At 41.4% G+C, this 20,131-nt stretch overlaps 1 protein-coding gene and 1 long non-coding RNA gene across 4 annotated transcripts in view; one reads left to right on the top strand and one right to left on the bottom strand.

Annotated features, from left to right (window-relative positions):
• The window catches only part of LOC117270484 (uncharacterized), a 63,337-nt gene that overhangs the window by 18,158 nt on the left and 25,048 nt on the right, over positions 1-20,131 (bottom strand). The gene's annotated exons all lie outside the window — the stretch shown is intronic.
• Positions 10,233-15,275, top strand: LOC117270483 (homeobox protein OTX2-like). 2 transcript variants are annotated; one of them, XM_033648117.2, is made up of 4 exons: positions 10,233-10,323; positions 12,972-13,186; positions 13,425-13,576; positions 13,860-15,275. In XM_033648117.2, exons 2-4 carry the CDS (start codon positions 13,090-13,092, stop codon positions 14,487-14,489), a joined length of 879 nt encoding a protein of 292 aa, XP_033504008.1. In that variant the 5' UTR covers positions 10,233-10,323; positions 12,972-13,089; the 3' UTR covers positions 14,490-15,275. The 2 variants fall into 2 exon arrangements, with proteins under 2 accessions (XP_033504008.1, XP_033504007.1); XM_033648116.2 differs by lacking the exon at positions 10,233-10,323 and having other exon boundaries at positions 12,805-13,186.

Genomic DNA, 20,131 nt, shown 5'->3' with positions numbered 1-20,131 from the left:
AAAAGCGGCGATGACGTGATGCGCTTTTCTGCTCTGAGAGGAAGTTTTTTCCACTCGAGGAGTTCAGAGCACCTAGTGCATAAAAATGTTGCAAAAACAGCGCATATCATGTGCATATTGTTTGTTGGCGAAATTGTTTATTTGCTTTGATTTCTCATTAGCTCTTGCTCTTGTTTGATAATGATGATAAAATAAATATTTCTGGGTGGCTGCCAGGAGAAGCTTCCCCACGGTGCTGAATGTGCTCAGTCTGGCACTGCCAGGTATTGTGTCTTTATCAATGATGAGTAATTTACTCACACCTTCATGATGTTCTCCTCCCTGACCTGAGTTATCATCTCAATCTGTAGGTCATTTACTAATAATGCTCACATATAATCATCCAACAAGACAACACGGGTCAGTCTGAATAGACTCCATCTTGAGATGCATATACATATGGAAATGAGGCCCAGTGGGGGAATTTGCTTCAGTTTCTGCTCTTTGTTACTGTGCCCTTGAACCTGCTCACTTAATGAGACATGGCCAATTTGAACTCATCTGTGACTTTTTCTTTCATCTGGAAAAGAAATGAAACAAAATCCCTTCAAACTACAACTCTCTGAGTGTGCATGTGCTGTACTGTTCCGACTGTGTTAATCACCAATGAAATAAACCACAGCAAGCAGCACATTTAGGCCGTAGACGTGCACAGGTATATTTATGTAGCTTTTTCTACGTGATTTGTCCATAGGTGAACTGTGTTTAAGGTTCCCTGTAAAACTCCATTGAGGGTGAAGATAATCAGGAAAAAAATGAGTTTTGGGCTCTTAACATCAGAGTGTGCGCTTTTATCTCCTTCTTTAAGGCATCAGAAATGGGGCGACATTTCACGCAATGGCAGAGCTGGCCAAAATAGTGTTGGCTCTGACCTCGCTAACAGGACTTTTTACATGTTTACACATACATATACAGTCACTCTTCCACTACACTGAGGATCAGAGGTGTCAGAATGCCCTATGGAGGTCAGTCAGTTGCTCAGTGGTGCATGAAGCCAAAGAAGTTGGACTTTGCGGGTATATTGATCCGACCCCAAGGCCCTGTTTAGAGGACAATGGTTTCTCTAAAAACGGAAAAATCTGTCCTTTGCGTTTTAAAAAACTTCTGCGTTTATATGACGACGTTATTGAAATGATCACCGTTCACACGGAGCCGCAAAATCTACTGGAAACGCTGCAGTATGCACGGCAGGCCAATGGGTGGCAGTGTAAATTTGCAAAACAACACCATGGCATGACGTCATGCGCCTGCACTGAAGCGCCTTCCTCTACAACGTGGTGAATACAAACCAAAACGAAGAAGACACAATGGCGAAAGCATGCACAGATAACTTTGTCTGGATGGACAACGACTTCAAATCAACAGGGTGAGCAGCACAAACAGAGCTCGGCATTGTTGTCGTGACGGTTGACTTTCTCACGCATGCCTAGTGACTGGAACCGTAATGCACATGTGCGAAAAGTCTCCGTTTTCAGAGGAACTGCATATTGCAAGTTTACATGACAACGGAGACGCTGCCGTTTCCAAAAAAATGCACTCTGGATCCCGTTTTCAAAACGTTGCATTTTCAGGCCCCCAAAAAGCTGCTGTCGTGTAAACCATCGGCCAAAACGCAACTAAAGTTTACCGTTTTCAGTTGAAACCATCGTCGTATAAACGGGACCTGACTGGAGTGCAGAGAGCAAAAACAAGCTTTCTAGGATTGTCAACATTGCAGAGAAAGTGATTGGCAAGTCACAGAAACAACTCAGCGATATATCTGACAGTGCTGTACACAGGAAGGCCAAACATATTATGGATGATGCCTCACGTCCATTACACTCAGAGTTTGAGCTGCTCCCGTCTGGGTGTCGATTGAGGGTCTGTATGTGTTTGTATGTACCGTTGCTGTGAGAGAAGCCAGAGGCAAGTAGCTAACGTCCCATTTAGCGCTCAGCTATCTTGGGATAAAATGATTCAATCTTGCAGCTCTTCTAGACTTTCGTAATGTTATCAGACCAAATGGATCAAATCCCTTCACTGAAATGAGTCACGATGTTCCGCCAGTTTATCCACTGACTTACAGACGTCTCTTTCCCAATGTAAGTATATGGGGAGTCTTTTTGGGCCCACTTGCATCACGTGATGGATCTGTAAGTTGTAGTTACACTGTTTGGCCACTACGAAAAATGGCTTCAAACCCTGGCACACTTCTTGGGGGTTTACTCAGGTAGCCTTCCAGTTATACTTTTTCTCAGGTTTCTTCTTTTTTGCTTAGCCTTAAGGTTAGGGCCGTGCTCATGTGGACAGGAAGTCTTATAAGCACGAAGCTTATAAGCTGGAAAATACGTAACTGACAAAGTTAAAGTTATTAAATCATGAAAACCCAACATACTAACAAAAAAATATGTTTTAAGATGCATTTTAAAGATGTGCTGATTTGACTTCTCTGAGATTTAGCAGCTGCAACCTTTCCCCTTTACTGATTTTTCGCCTAATGCCTCCTGCGTAACCTTTAGCTCTTTTTATTCACGTCAGATGTTCGCAGGTCATTTTAGTAACTTTTCTTGATTCATAGTCACCTGCCATTTGACCTCGGCCTTGTCCCAGAACCAAACCAAAGCTTTTTGAGAACCTTAGCGGATATTGAAATGCTCTTTCAGACACTTTTTCTTTGCAGTGGTCCCCCGAGTGCTTTGTCCAAGATGTTGGAAAAGATGGAGAAGGGAAAAGGCCTGGTTTTCCCAATGATGGGAGCCGTGGAGTGTTTGGGCAGCACAGCGATTGGTGGTGGTGGTGGTGGGGAGGTTGGGGGGGCCAAGTAGGGGTGCAGGTCGGCTGTTCAAAGGCTGGCTTTTTGCATTGTTGGTCAGTTGGGGATTAAGGTCCTCTGTGCAGCAGAATAGCCCCTCTAATTAAAAAGGATAAGAAGGCAGAAAAATAGCGAGAGGCACGGGAGGAAGCAAAGAGAGAGAGAGAGGGGAGAGCAAATTTGCAGAGAAAAGAAAGAAAAGAAAAACTGTTTTCAGTGTCACTCCTGCAGCCGGGCCATTCGATTCAGACTGGATTAACTTTACACTCCTCCTCCCTGTTTCTCTCCGTCACTCTCTCCCCCAGTCTCTGCCTGTCAGTCCTTCAATCTTGCAATTTCTGAACTCTGTTCTCCGCATGCTCTTTATTCTCTTCAAAGTACAGTTAAACAATGCGTTAAAAGCATTTAGATGTGGCTCAAAAAAGCTGCATAGCTCTATATATTTTTGGGGGGCGCCCCTTCATAAAAAACCTCGATTGGTTGCAGCTGGCATGTGTGTATCAACTCGGTTGTTCCAAAAGTACTTTCAGGGATTGTCAGCTAAAGCCAGAAACTAAAACCAGATCATTTTTCCATTCTGTTGCAAGTTTGCAAGCAGTGAATGTGTGTGTGTGTGTGTGTGTGTGTGTGTGTGTGCTCCTCACTATTTGCCGTCATCAGAATGTGAATAGAGCGGCTGTGTGCTGTGCCCCAGATGCTGGCTAACAGTAGGTGGGCTGTTTGCCGTGGGGATGCCAGGTTGTGTTTTTGTTTGGCCCTCCTCTGTCCCGCCTGCCTCCCTCCCCTCGCCCCGGTGGGGGGTCCAGGGCTCCTGGGGCCGGTCCCTGCTGACCAATACCCAGGTATGAGGCCTCTCAGTTTGGCTAACACTATAGCCGCAGGCCGCGGGAGGTTAACGAGGTACCAGCAGGGACAAGACATTCAACCCTCCCAGGGGGAAAACCATAAGTGGTGGATGTGTCTCAATGAAGGGCATGAATATGATATGATGTAGGCTGTGTGATAGTGGGTGCAGAGGGGGTTAAATGGTAATAATACTGCAGGTGCAATCTAAAAACTCAGTGGACTAAGGCTCAGCTATCAAAGACAAGTACTCCAACAAATAAAAGTAAAGAAATTTTGCAGAAAATTGATTAATTTTGGTGGCACTGTTGCAATCAGAGGATTCACTTGAGGGGTCGAAGTAAATCTGTGCACATCTTACGCGTCAGGTTCACTTTTGGTGAAATCTGAAGCACGCATTTGTGCTGGAGCTATAGCTAATTATCTGTGCTGCATCATCCAGTTTTATTTACCTCTCCTCTGCCATACACTTAAAAGACACTGTTTTTGGACAGAGAGACAGAAACTGAAGAAAGAGATACAGCTCTTGAATAGAGAGTATTAATATGAGCGACTAAGCTCAAGTAGGAGGAGTGTTTTTTCTTTTCAGAAAGAGTGTTGGAGTTTTTTTGTGACTAACTAGTGCTCACATGTTCTCTGTTTCCTCGCCAGCTAGAAATGCATCCCTTAAATAAGCTGCACAACCTTAATGCAATGATTCTCACACTTTTTAAACCACAAACCACCTCAGAAAATATTAGGACTCTCAAAGTTTCACCATTATGACCAACAATAAAATAAAGTAGACCTACCCTATCCAGCTATGGACACACCCATTTATAACACAGGGCTCCTACAGCTGAAGGCGAGTTCGATTTAATAATTTCCCAGACTTATATTAAGCCACTAAGAACTGGTTGAGACCAATTTTACAATAACCAAAATTAAAAACTTGAACCAACACCAGTTACACTTTTTTCCAGTTGAGACGTGTCACGTACCACCAGCAGTATGTGTATCATAGTACCAACCATACCACCAACCATAGTAACAACAACAACAACAACAACAAAAATGCAGCTTGGGAAGTGGCCCTCAGCGTCAGATATGGACACACAATGCACACAATGCCTGGCAGAGGGGCTGAAGTCCAAGTAGGGTGGGAGTGGTGGTGGATGGGTCCAACATCCATCAACTTTCCCCTGCGAGGTAAGCGTTAGCTTCCTGTAAGATAGTAAAGGCAAACCCTGTTCTTTTTTCCTGAACCCAACCACATGCGTTTGTTGTTGAAGGAAACAAACGTCAATTTGCAGTTTTGTACCTATGTAGTGCTTTTATTTTGAAAGAGACTGTATGTAAACTGTAGATTTCCTGTGAAAACTCAAGTGCATGTTGAAAACAGACAATGTGACATCCTGAAGTTGACATGGCGTCCCAGAACGTCAACAACCAACGCTCCCAGGGTACCTTGTATGTTGTATCTTGACGGGAAGAGTCCACGACTACACGTTGATATGTGACGAGGTCAGAGTGAGAATGTGTTGTTTGACAAAACCATCTGAGTCATTGTTAGACGATCAGAGCAACAGACGTAGTATAAAGCTCAAGAAAGTCCACATAACAGGGTCGGATCCAACAAACAGAAACTTGTGTTTGTGTCCTGTGTGAGACTAAGTTATTTTGTCACATGACGTACACCAACCATGACGTGTTCCTAAGTTTTGTTGCCTATAAACCACCAACCCTCTGCATCAAGATAAAATGAAAAGGCTGCCCCCTTGACAACCATTAAAATATGACGAGTAGGGACTCAAAACGTTACATGACTAGCGTGTTCCCAAGTGCCCTTCAACCAGTCCCCGTGTCAACAAGCCTCTACCACCATCTATTTCGCAAAGTTCCACTGATGCAGTTTGATGAGCTAATTTCTGCTGTGACCAGCCCTTTATTAAACTGTCATTCTACAGCCAGCTATGTCTGTGTTGTTCTTCAGAAACACCTGCTGTCTGAAGCTCATGTCGACTCGTCTGATAACAGGACAGTATTCAATATGTGTGGACGCTCACTTCATTGTTTGTTGTCGAATCATCAATAGGCTACATGTTGCTCCGCCATGCCTATCAATAAACCTATCAATGTGAGTTGTGCGGTGCAGATGGCAGAAAGCAAGCAGTTATAATGTCCAATAGCTACAGTTTACTGTGTGTGTGTGTGTGTGTGTGTGTGAGTGTGTAACAGATGGGGTTGGCTGAGTGGGCCAAGTCATTGATTTGACCTTGAGTATGGACAGCTGAAGTGAACTGAAATGGTCGGTGCAAAAACTGAGGTTTGAACAGTAATATATTAATAAATAAAATCAGATATATTTAAAATCTGTGTCTAATAAGGTGCAAATACAAAACTAAATCACTGAAATGCCCCTTTAAAACACAAATTTGAAAGGTTATGTAATAAAAAAATAAAATGCCCATAATGATGAAGGTAAATTAGAGAGATGAAATGCAATATTCACAAAGGATTGTTATGATTTATATGATTTATGGTCTGTAACCATGTTACCCAGTCCTATAGGGAGCAAACAAAAGGCTGCAGGAGGAGAGAGGAGGCAGCACATCACACTCTCCTCATGCCAGCCAGTATTATCCAGCACACTGTGAGAGAGTGGTATCTCAGTCCCACGATTCTTAGCCTTCAATTCGTCTCCCTAACAGCAGGAGAAACCGTGACTCCGTCAATTGGCCCGGAGACAGGGGGAGGGCATATTGCCACAGACATTAACAAGCGACTTCACCTTTTTACAACCACGGCAACGTTTAGCTGAAACGCTCCCCAGGGCTATTAGATATTTTCCGATGAATTATATATCAGAGCTGAAGATGAAAGGACTCTGCGTGAGCCAAGAACATAGCTGTGGGACAACAAGGGGACCAGATACTTAAGCTCGGTTAGGCTGTTTGTTTTAGAGTGATCGCTCAGGGAAAATGGGAAAACACTTACAGTAAAACTCTTTTAGCCCATTAATGACAACGTTAACAGAATAATACACTATTTTATCTTAATTCATACAACTGCACTCAATCATAATTAATGATATACTCCATAAATAGTGTCACTGGTTTTCTATACAATAGAGTCCTCAGTTAAAAAGGTTGTATTGATTTTAGTCCTGTCTAACAGGCCAGCAGCCTCACAGTCTGTTCATCTGGCATCAAGACTCCTAATTAGTTCTCTAACCTGCTGCTTGTTTGGGAGCGTCAACCAAAGCCTTCAGTCTGAGCTGCTGGGGCCAAAGTTTTGTCACAATGGAAGGAAACTAGATTTTAAAATTTTCATCTAGATGTTTTTATTAAATGTAGGGAGTCTCCTTGGACACAAAATGAAAGGGTGACAAAGAGAAGTAGATGCACTCAAGTGAGCAGGTTTTGTTTCATGATTTTGGGGGACACCAGGGTACGCCCCTGGTGTCCCCCAAAATCATGAAACAAAACCTATGGACAGTGCAGGCAGTGCAATTGCACCGGGGCCCCTGGAGTGGAGGGGTCCATAGACAGAGCAGGCCTTTGCAAGTGATTCAGATTGCCTCAATGATTAAAAAAAGAGAATATTATAAATTTAAAAATGATGCCATTTGCTATATGTCCTCAAAAAGACAACATCATCATTGAGTTCTCTGGTTTTTACTCCATTTTGTAATCAAAATAAGCTGCAGAGAGTAAAACCATCACTGTCAACACGACATTATATGTTTCAGCAAATATTTTTTTATTTATTTATTTTTTTCTGAGGCATTCAGGGACCTGCTGAGAGCTGAATTTCAGAGTCATTGTTTCATTTTGATGCACAGATAAAGGTGGCTCATTGCCTACGTCTGCAATGTAAAGACAAAACAACCAGCAAAAAAAGGACTGCAAGTGACTCAGATTGCCACCTTGAAAATATACCTGTGTTAAATATAAAGTGCAAAAAAAAAAAAAAAGATTATTAATTTAAAAATGGTGCTATTTGCTATATATATATGTGATAGTTTCCTTTTTCTTTTCTTTTTTTAAATAGTCAGTAGCTAAAACAAAATGATATGCTTTTTCTATATAAGCTATAAATTCTATAAATACAACTACTACACGCTACAATATTAATAGACTAATACTACAATGAAAACTATTAAATTAAATGATAAATTTCTTATTTCCTTTGGGTTTTTGTCGGGTATGCAGTGATGATTGCTGGGAAATATATATGTTTGTAACCAGTGGACTCTAGTGTTGTCTGTGTTGTGTGAAGAGGCCCAGACAGTAGATAAAAACTAAATCCTCCTTCAATTAAAACTATATAAACTCGAGCCCCTACACAAATCAAGTGACACAGGAATATGTCAGCATATTATACAATAAGTTTAGGCTGAAAAATTAACTTATAAACAGCTTAACAGCACTTACACACGGAAATTACCTCAAGAACAATGTCACTCACGAAAGACGGGAGACACCCCTTTATAGGTGGGGTACACCCAGAAGTGAGCGTAGGGGTACAGAAACAGAGTATCAAACGTTCCACACATTGACTATGGAGGCCTAAGTGTGTCAGGTAATAACAAGTGAAACAAATTTTGTGTAATTATAATACTTAGAAATGTACACTTGAGTTTGTTACACATGTAACTGCTGTATTTACATGTTGATGTTGTCCAACATCAAGTCTCTATTTGTGTCAAGACAATACATGCACCATGACGTGCAATAGGTCAACCAATTTCTTGCATTCTGGGGAACTTTTCTGCACCATTTTTTGCATCATTTTACAGTGTAAATTAGGGGTGTAAAGATTCATCGATTACATCGATGCATCGATTTATTTTCCTACAATCTAACTGCATCGATAGAGCCTTGGCAAGTTGTCCCTCAGTGATGACAATATCGCTATGAAATCGATTTACAAGGTCAAAAATCAATTATATCGATTACTAAGCATTTGTGTGTTGTATTTAAGCACGACAACGTTATAAACATGTATTTTTATCACTTCTAATCGTAAAGTTGCTCGATTCGCTTCACTCTCCCTGAGTGTGATGTCATCGGCATGTGCCGGTAGTGCCGACTCAAAACAAAACGAAGCATGGCTAACAGCAAAGAGGACGTGGACGAGCTGGAGATTTTCAAGCCGAATTTCAAGTTGAGTGTGTGGAAACACTTTGGTTTCTGCAAAAAAGGAGGTGTTCTGGACAAGTTGGTGGCTGTCTGTCAAATGTGTACTGACTGAGTAAAATGACAGAGAAGAAGCAGGGAAAACTACTGTCCATTCAACCTAATAGGTTGCACTTTATTTTTGTGTATTATTGTACTTCTCTTATACTGATTGAAAATCACAAGAGAAGAAGCAGGGAAACCTACTGTTCAGTTGTTATTCAGCCTGGAGGAATGTTGATCACACTTTTTGATCAGCAGGTTCTGAACTTGTGATAATTATAGTATTTAATAAAAGGTGAATGTTTTTGCCATTAATCGTTGTGTTTACTTATTTATATCCAAAATTAATTAATCCCTGATTCTCTTTCAAGAAAAAAACTCCCCTGCACTGTCCACAGTATTCAGGTATGTATTTCACAGTCACACTGGTTCAGTTTTTGGCAAAACAAAAAAAGTTACTGAATCGATTTCTAGCCCTTGAATTGAATCAAATCGTATCGTTCTAGATGAGCCAAATATCGTTCTTGAATCAAATCGGAACCATGGAAAATGATATGAATTGAATTGTTGTAAAAATGAATCGTTACACCCCTAGTGTAAATGTCTTAAATTAGGTCAAATAAAAGTCCTCAGCCACTAAATACTGCGGGGGACGTGGCCCCTTTGTCCCCCTGACGTCTCCGCCTATGGAAACACAAGAGTAAAATAATTTTAAGTGTTTCATGTATGGTGTAAATCCAGAAAATTTGATAAGCAACAGATAATTTAGGCTGCTGTTTTTTCAGAGAGAGAAAGAGAAGTGGTGGTGTACGCTACAGCTTCTCAGGCCACCATTTTTTTTCCTTCTTTAAATCTCCTTTACAGGGTTACACAGACTCAAAGCGTGACAGATCCCCGAGAAGTTATTTTCACCTCTCGCTACAAAACACTGCTTCCGTTTTGCTTGCTCAGCTTATTTTGACAATTAAATCTGCGAAGCTGCGGCTTAAATCTTCTGATTCTCACTATGAGGTCTATAAGCTATTATTTGATGGTGGCTGAAGTCCGTGCAGGTGCTCGGCTCTGATTGGTTCATGCATCACACCTATATTGGCATCTTTAGACCTGTAAACACTGAATATTTAATCTAAACATAAAACAAATGGTCATTATTAATGCTGAGAGGTGTCTGTAATATCTTATTTGTCTTTAAATGATAATGGAGTGTAGCTGGGGGGCACCGGCGGCGCTTTGGAGCTGCTGCACTTTCCTCCAGCTGCTGCAGCCTCTCACACCTCTGCACATCATCATATTTTTCTCTCATTTCCATTGGCTGCAAAAAAAAAACTCGCTGTCTCTCCCTCTCTCTCCATAAATACCGAGAATCCCTCAGTATTATCCGCATCCAACGAGCTTACCCGGGAGGAAACTAACCAAAGCCGCCTGATATACGCGCTGTGCTCCGCCGAGAGAGGCGTTCAGGAGAAGACCTTTTTACATCCAACTCAAGTAAGTGACTTATTCAACTTAAATATTTTGTGTGCGTGTATTTTAAGTGAGAAGTTTTATTGTGGGAGCCACCGGGTGCTGCGCGCAATGGAGCCGCAGATTGCAGCCTACAGGGAGATAATTGGGGAGGCGTGTTTTTGAAAGGAAACTTTTCTCCGTGTCCCCTCTGAGGGCTGCTGCTCGGAGCAAAGGGGCACTCAGGCGGTTAATGGCAGGCCGGTGGAGCAGTCCACAACCTCACACACACATAACACACTGCTCTAACTGCTTGATGTTTGATTACAGACTTTGGATTTATTCAGGCATGCAGAGGAGGGAGGGTGCGCTCCTGAAGTCAAGTTTAAGGTCGACGGAATTTATGTTTAATCTTAAATTAGATGCAAAAAAAAAATAGAAAAAAACAAAATGTGTCGTAATGATGTGTCATTTTAGAGAATACAGTTAAAAACTGAATGTCAGTTTGCACAACAACAATCACGACTTTTAGTTTCGTATATGGCTGAATTAATAAGGTGCAACTTCTGCAAAAAATAAAACATGAATAATAAAAATTGTTAACATAAAGCAATGCAAATAAACAGGAAGTCACTGGACCGGAAGCAATTATAAAATTATAATTAGAAAATGCATTTGCTGCAGAAAATGCACGATAATAATACTAATAATAATATATTATTGAGGGTGCATGTCAGCTTTGGAAAGTGAGTTGCAGGGCTGGTTGTGCTGGGTTTTTGGGGGGGCATTGGGGGGGTCGGTTGTCTGGCAGTCAGCTGGTCTGATAAATACAATGCCAGCCTTTGTTTTATTTTCGTGACGCAGAAAATTAAGGAGGCCTGAATGCGGAGTCGTGGCTGGCGTCCTGTAATCAGGCCAGCGCGTGCCGTCCGGATTATCTCGTTAATTTCTTACAGAGAGAAGAAGAAGAAAAAAAATCTCGTGTAGCCAATAATAATTAATGGCCGAGCAGGCGGGGTATTTATTATTATTATTATTATTGAACGGATGTGGAGCAAAGCTGGGGGGTGAAGTAAGTGACAGATTGAGGAGAGGCTGAAGGAGTGGCCGTTATTGGCTCTATAAAAATCGAGGGGGTCCGGCTGATGAGAGGAGGAGGAGAGGAGGAGCACCCAGGGGTCCTGGGAACTTTACTCTACAGGTAGGTGTCAGTGGAGACGTTGGAGAGGCTTCAGACAGCAGCAGCATATGGAATATAGACTAATTAGCTATTGTTAAAAAAGAGCTGATAGAAGAAGAAAACATAGGTTAAATATATTTTCTCCTAAAGGCCTGCCAATGGCCTCATTCCCTTTGGTGAGAAAAATAATAATACAGATATAGATTTAATATTCTTATTTACTATCACAATATTCAAATTAATTACTATTGAATTTATGGGTATTTAATGTCCTTTAATATACCTGTAATATTTCTATAATATTCCTATAAAAACGTACACGACTCTTGCAAATTATTCTTTGTAGTAGTAGTCCTGTTATACTTGATTTATTAATGATATTTCCATAATATTCCTATAAAAACGTACTCAATCCTGACAGATTATTCTTTGTAGTGGTGTCCTTATTATACTTATATTTCTATAATATTCATATAAGTGCTCGGACATTTTATTTAGGCTACACTGTGTCTCTTTTTTGTCATTTTGGGGTAAACCATTTTTGCTCAATTAAATATAAAAAATGTCGTTTGGATAAAGCGGTCCTTATTTTACCAGGAAGGTATGTTATGTTTTTTTTATTTATTCTCTAATTAAAAGATGAGGCTGAAATTAATGTTTTTCCTGTAAAACTTTTCACCTGGAGACAAATTTATATGAGCCATCTCCTTGTTTGTTTAGATTAAGATTAAGTGCTCCTCTCTAATCAACACTTCTCGATAGTCTCACCTTCCAAATCTAATTACCGGGAGCCATTCATTAGGAAAAGGAGGGGGAACCGCCGCGAGGAGTGTCAATAATATGTCACAAATCACTTTGGGGGGGGGGGGGATCCATGTGTCTAATTATTTGCCAAAGTTATTTTAATTCCGTTACATTTAAATGTACAAGGGTTTTAGTGGAAACCAACAAAGGGCCCGAGATATAGAAATGAAGATGCTGGGCTGTGTGTGAATGAGCGCTCAGTTTGCAGTATTGGCCTCTTTGTTTGCTCCCTAAAGTCTTTTGTTATCAGCATTACTTATCGGTCAACAGTGGGCTTTGTTTCTGCAAATGGCCCCCCAATCAGCTGTCTATTTAGCTTCGCCTAACCTGTGGGTATATGCTAATTGAGAGACCGGTTGGGCCCCAGCGAGTGTGCGCATTTTTAACGACAATGTTTTGTTTTGGTGGTGCTGGGAGAGGAGTGTGTTTGGGGGTGGGAAGAGGCGGGGTTATAGTAGCAGTTTGTGTGTGTGGTGGTGGTGGTGGTGGTGGGGGGGGGGGGGGGGGGGGTGATGGCGTAAACGCCTGTCAGCCAGACAGAGCATCCTCAGTCCAGCAGGGACAGCTGGGGGTCTCCACTCGGCTTTAAGAGCCCTGCGAGTCCGAGGACGCCCACTTCTTTAAAACCCACCGCGGTGCGTAAAAGGCTGCGCGTAAAGCTCCGACTCTCAACAAGCTTAAAATCTTCCTGTTTTGTGTCCTGATTCAGGTCGATGTGGACGAGGTGAAAGACCAAACGGAGTCACGAGAGGATTAAAGCAAATTTTCTGCCATATTTTTTTTATTATTATTTCTTCTCATCGGTGCCCCTCCGTCCGGCCGCCAGCATGATGTCCTATCTGAAGCAGCCGCCGTACACGGTGAACGGACTGAGCTTATCTACCTCGGGAGCGGACCTGCTGCATCCTTCAGTGGGATACCACGGTAATATACCCCAGGGTGAAACTGTTTAGATGTAAATAAATACAAATAATAAGCAGGTGGTTTGGATGGTCTGTGCGTAATGGATGTCCAGCCTTATTTACAACAGCAAGAATGACAATTTTTACCACTTGCAACTATTTAAATATTACTCATAAATCAATTAACCAAGAAATTATTTTATTTAAAGTCAAGTTGCGTTATTCCCGATCTTATTCAAAAAGTTTTTTTCCTCTAACAGGGACCCCTCGCAAACAGAGGCGAGAGAGGACGACCTTCACCCGGGCCCAGCTCGACGTGCTGGAGAGTCTCTTCAACAAGACTCGGTACCCTGACATCTTCATGAGAGAGGAGGTGGCCTTAAAGATCAACCTGCCCGAATCTAGAGTGCAGGTGAGTCTCCCAAACACACGTACCTGCAGCCACACAGTGTGTTCATGGAGGCTCGATAATTAGTCATTGTTTGTTTGAGAGCGGAGACACTTCAGTGCTTCATGAAAGTCTTGAGGGGATATTTTGCTTTGTTTTCTAGTTTCAGAGTAAAGTTTGACAAAATGTAAAGACTTTAACGCGTAAAAGGAAACTTTAACTAAAGGGGATGGTTTGGAAAAATGCACAATTGTTTGTTGTTATTTTTGTGGCTAAATTAAATTAATTTAATTTTTTCTTCTTCCAGGTTTGGTTCAAAAACCGACGAGCGAAACATCGCCAACAGGCCCAGCAAACCCAAAGCGGAGTGCAGAACAAGGCGATTAGCAAACCGGTGAAAAAGAAAAGCTCCCCGGTCCGAGAGGCGAGCTCAGAGAGCGGAGCCAGCGGTCAGTTCACGCCGCCCTCCAGCACCCCACTCCCGGCTGTGAGCAGCAGCAGCGCGGCGCCGGTGTCTATCTGGTCCCCGGCCTCCATCTCCCCGCTGTCCGACCCTCTGTCTACCTCCTCCTCCTCCTGCATGCAGCGCTCCTATCCTATGACGTACACCCAGGCGCCGGGCTACAACCAGGGCTACACGGGCTCCTCGTCCTACTTCACCGGCATGGACTGCGGCTCCTACCTTTCGCCTATGCACCACCAGCTTTCAGCCGCGGGCTCCGCCATGAGCCCCATGGGTAGTAACGGGGTATCTGGCCACCTGAGCAACGCGTCCTCCCTGTCCTCGTCGGCGTACGGCGCGGCGGGGCTGGGCTTCAGCGGCGCTGCAGACTGCCTGGACTATAAGGACCAAACAGCCTCCTCATGGAAGCTCAATTTCAACGCGGACTGTTTGGATTACAAAGACCAGGCAGCGTGGAAATTTCAAGTGTTGTGAGAGAAGAGAATTGAAGGAACAATTGTCACAGACTTTAAAATAAACCCAAGGTTGGGAGCAGCACCACAACAAGCCCCAACTTCTACCTCCTCGGGCGGAGCAGCGCAGCGCAGAGCAGGACTGCCAGCCGGCTGTCTCACATGTTGGGTTAACTTATTGAACATTCACTGACTTCTCCCCAACTTTGATCAAGGACACGGAACAAATGTGTCGACCAAAAGGAAAAAAAGGATCAAAAGAGTGAAACTTGAGTTGGAGGAATAGGTCAGGGTTTTTTCTAAGCTCCTTAAAGACTCCACTCTCTTGTCTTTTTTTTATTTTGTTGGCAGCTGAAGGGCCCCTTTGATCAAAGCGTTGTGCATGAGTGTGTGTGCTGTAGAGGAAGTGTGTGTGTGTGAGAGAGAAAGAGAGCAGCTCTGACATGGATGCACTATTAATTTATGAGAAATGTTTAGTTATAAGAGACAATCAGTCCGTGTGTGTGTGCTCATAAATGTCCTTTAAGTGTTTTTGGATTATCCCCCTCCATGTGTTAGATTTTTCTTTTTAAATATGTGATTCTTTGTACAACCTGTATGCAATTGTTGCTTCGCGCCACAGCTGTGAATTTGATAGATTTATTTCCATGTCTCCGGTGTTAAATGATAAATTATTCTGAGGACATATTAGCTGAATGAAATAGGGAGTGCAGAGTGAAGCGAGCCAGCAGCAAGCAGGCGATCTGAGCTGTAAAGTGAAGGCCACAAACACACTAAATAACAATAAAGACCGCTTGACCTGATCCAACACTGTGGCTGCATGTCTGCATCTCAATCTCCTGTTTCTATTTCCTGTTTCTGCGCAAAACACGTCTGCAACTTCCACTTTTATAGATGTTGCACATTTTGTTTTCAAGTGTGCCAGTTTCCATCCTCATGCCTCACCACCACAATGTCATTATAATTACTTTTTATTTTCCACTCCTGCATCACTAGAGTCCGTGATTTCTGTCCAGGCAGGGAGGAATGTGAATTATGTGAGAGCTATGTTAATCCCGTCTCATAAAGAGGATAATCCAACATTTTTATTGACGGCTGCTCTTTGGTTCAGGGCGCACCGCTGCCCAGTTCACACGCAGGAAAGTGCACAAGTCCAGGTGCAAACATGAGTTTTAAGACGAATAAAAGTGCACATTTAAGGCTTCAAATAACAATCATTTGTAAGCATTTACAATCCATTTAAAGGAGGCATCTGTTGCAGGGTTTGTAATCTGCACGTATGGATTTGTGTGGCCTTTTTGGGGGTCTTAGTCCGAGGTCCGAGGGCTCGTGCACGGATTAAAGAAGAAGGCTCGTGCTATGATTGTAATTAGGATGTGACAGGAGCATCTCCTAATAACTCTGGCGTGACTTTTTGCTGCCGTTGTTGTCCATTTGACCTCCAATTAGCACCACACACACTCACAGAGAAACAAACAACCGGCGCACCCTATTAAATATTATTATACATGTATTATATTCTTTATGTATTTTATGCACAACACTGGATAATGTGTGTTTAATCACGACAAAAGAGTCTGGCAACCTAAAATCTGGACTCTAATGAAGATTAATTGATACATATAAATAAATAAATAAATAAAACACATAATTACAATCAAACTGCTGCAAAGTGCAGCTGAGGAAGAACACATTCATTTATAATAAAAATAGGCCTAATTTAGTTGATGTAATCTGAGCTACAGTATGTTAGGTATAATTTGTGGAAATAAAACTTTCAGTTCCAGTGGGTTTAGATTAATAAAACATAATACAAGTGTCCATAAAGATCAGAGCTCCTACATTTTATTTATAACAAGTTCTGGGATAGAATATTAATCACAACTAAAAATAAATAAAATAAATTAATATATTTTTTGTCACCTTACTCCTCTAAATAAATATCTTCCCTTGACTCCAGAGTGATATTCAGAGCGTCAACAGGTTCAGCAGAGAGCAGTAAGTCAGGAGCACCAGGGGCCCCGAGTATCCATTCGGTTTTAATTAAGCACCAGCGGCCCTGAAGGGGACATATGGGTCCGGCAGACGCGCTCCATTAATCCCCTCATCGCATTTGACGATGTTAAACAATAAAAAAACAGAGAGCCTCGGAAGCCTCCTACTTGGCTGAAGCCACCGCACATTTTGTCGACCGTCGCCCCGAGGCAGGGCTTTCCCCAAGCGGCAGCACCACCTCACCGCGGCCGGGGATTCTCCAGGATTCCCCGCCGGCGGAGGAGAGGAGATCCGAGCCTGGAGAGGAGCCACACTACACTCCTGTTTTACAGGTGACACAGAATGTGACACCAGCAGGTAAATACTGAGACTAGGGATTATTAACATCTGAAACATTGCACAAAGCCTGAATTATAAACGTGTGTTTATCCCTCACAGGCCTGCACTCAGTGTGTCTGTATACAGTGCATGTACACTTTTGTTTCCCATTCTAAAAATATCAAATAACATTCTATGTCAAATATCATGGCCTTGGAGTTTCATGTGGGATTTATATGATTTTCAACAGCCCAATAAGATCCTGTATATAACATCACTTAGTGCTGGTCAGTAACATATTAAAGCTAGATTAAGGCCCTAGTTTAGCTCAATCTTTATGATCTGGTTTAGGTATATATAATTAGTTATCTATGATTTTATTTTTCCTATATTTTGTTACAGATTCCTCATTTGCTATATAATTTATGTGGCTGTTTTCTTACTGCAATTTCACACTGGTTTTAATAAAGAACAAACCACATGATTTAAAAAGATTTACTCTGCAGAAGAGACACAAAGAGGCTCCTTTAATAACTGCATCTGGCAAAATCTACAGACTGTATTTATCTATGAGATTGGTCAGTTAAGGCTATCATAATAATAATAATAATAATAATAATAATAATAATAAAGATAATGCATATTAAATAGGGGGTTTGGGGGGGTCCTTCAGCAATTCCACTTCCTGCATTCTGGTGAATTTTTGTGCATCAATTTATGGTGTAAATGTCTTCTGTCAAAAATAAAAGCTACTTTAATGTTTTTATGATGAGAAGTCAACTGCACATGTTCTCAACATCAAAGGGGACGTGTACCCTACATCCTATCTAAAATCTTTACCTATAAATAACAATAATGATTGTGATGATGAGAAGAAGTAAAAAAAATCTCAAACATTATTCATTTATATAGTGCCTTTCGTGCAAAATTGGATTAAAATATCTTAACAATACAACGAAAAATTCCACACTCATATATAATAATAACAATAATAATAACAATAAGAAGAAGAAGAAGAAAAAGAACAAAGAAAGAAAATATTCCGTTATTTGTCTCAAGGGGGAATTAAATTTTTCCACTCTGTTGTTATTTTTACAGATTGCACACACAGGTCTGAAACACAGACACATACAGAACCTATACACATGTGTATCAATGGAGAAATGTCAGAACGTGTGGGCTGCACATGGACAGGTGCCCCAAGCAGTTGGGAATTCGGTGCCTTGCTCCAGGGCACCTCAGCAGCGCCGTGGAGCACGAACTTGCACCTCTCCAGCCACCAGTCTGCACTCTGTGTTTGGATTGTATGCGGACTTGAACCTGCAACCTTCGGGTTCCCAGGCCAAGTCCACCACAGACTGAGTTACTGCAGGAAAATAGGAATAAAATAACAGTAAGAAGAATAAGACAGGGCATCTACAGGGATAAAACACTTGCATTTAATGCTTTTTTAAATCATCTTAACAAATTTAAGGCTCATTTTTGGACAAATCATCTGTTAACGCATAAGAGCTCGACTCATGTTGAAAAAAAGGAATAAAAAGATGGATAAATGAATAAAATGATAAAAAGTTTGCAGCAATTAAGACCTCAGAAATTCAAGTGTAAGCCTATTTAATGACTATTGAGGCCTAATATTGAAAATTGAAATTATTTTAAGACATTTTAAGACTTCTGAAGGACCTGTAGACACCCTGGAACAAGAAGAAGAAGAGGAAGAAGAAATATGATAATAATTATCATCTGGTTTATCTAATATGAGTTTCACAAAGCAATAATATTCTTTTTTTTCTTGCCAACGTCGGCCATTTTTGGAACTGGGTGTTCTTTATGATCTTTTATTAAACCATAACTCACTCATTACATCATGTCTCTCATATTAGCAATTACATAAAATCACAAAGTCGTCTTTAAACAACAGACATGTCTCAGAAGTTTCACCTGTTTTAATCTGAATCAAAATACATCCACATCAGTGACGGCTGATTTAGATGTGAAAATATTTCAGATGTATCAGCTCATATAAAACCACATCCTGCCTCCTGTTCCAGCTCTCACTGCAGTCAGTTTATAGACTGATTGTTTGTTGAGTCAGACCAATAAAAGGCCTTATTGGGAACAAACCAATATGTCAATTATTGTCTGTGGAGAGGAAAGGCATGACGTAAACCATCAAGAAATGTTTATGATGAACAATCCGTGATTTAAACAAGCCTATCAGAGTTAATTTAAACAGGCCATGCTATTATCAGCTGCACAATGTCAGTGACAGGCATATGACTTTGTTTTTTTAAGGCATTAGTGAAAGTACTGGGGCAACAGGGCAACAGTCCCGCGTATCTGAATACAGTAACCGCCGTTTGGTGAGAGTGGAGCTGATTTCTCGAAAGCAGTTGCGTAAAATAAGCACAAGATGAACTGAATGTAGTTTCTTTCATGAAGAAAAGAACAAAGGAGATAAACGGCCAATTTGTTGGTGAGAATATAACCGAAGACTATTGTTATGCATAAGTATGTGTCCTACATTCCCAGAGAGACGATGTCTATCACATATCAACACAGCAACACATACATAATTCATCCGCAGCAACAACAACAGTCACGGGCTCTCATTTAAATGAATGAAACAATAGTGTTTCTGTGCTCCTGTCAGACTGGCAGTTGAGGAATATGGTAACTGGTTACAAACGTCCACAGCCTTAACTCTTTATGACCTTCTCTATCTGTGTTAAGCCGTGTAATGTTAAGAGTGATTTCATCTTGTGGATTACACAATTTGATGAGATTAAACTCAATTCTATCAGATGCACACGCTAAATGTTGCCATGCGATGTTTTAATGGGACTTAAAGCGGCGCAAAATGTTCTTTTAATTGGAATCCAGGAACGCCACGGGGTTGTTGACGAAGGCGACGCCTGCTCAAAGAGAACTCATTCAGCGTTAATGTAAAACATTGTTTCCACGTTTGGGAATTGTTTCTTGAGAAAGAGGCACAGAGTTGACAAAGTGAAGCAGAGCTCGAGGGGGAAACTGTTTTAATTGTAAATGTTGCTGATGTTTTTGTTGAAGAAGCTCAGCAGTGTGGATGAAGCACTAAGACTCTGCTTTAAGAGGAATTAGACAAGTTTTTGCTTTAACTTTTTATAAAGTAAATGCTGATTGCAGAATGTAATGGCTACAGAGTAATGAAACCATTAGCATTTAGTTTGGTTCCCTTTAAGCCTTACTTACAATCTCCCAGGAAAATTAAGGCTCTGTTTACGGCACAACAGAAGTGCATCAAACACTGCACGACCAAAACAGGAAGAGGGTAGCGCTCTGTTGAATCCTCTATTATACAAACTGGCTGGT

The sequence above is a fragment of the Epinephelus lanceolatus genome, chromosome 13 (assembly GCF_041903045.1).
Source record: "Epinephelus lanceolatus isolate andai-2023 chromosome 13, ASM4190304v1, whole genome shotgun sequence".
Classification (NCBI taxonomy): domain Eukaryota; kingdom Metazoa; phylum Chordata; class Actinopteri; order Perciformes; family Serranidae; genus Epinephelus; species Epinephelus lanceolatus.
Note: the sequence above shows the minus strand (reverse complement) of the source record. Positions and strands in the feature narration are given on the sequence as shown.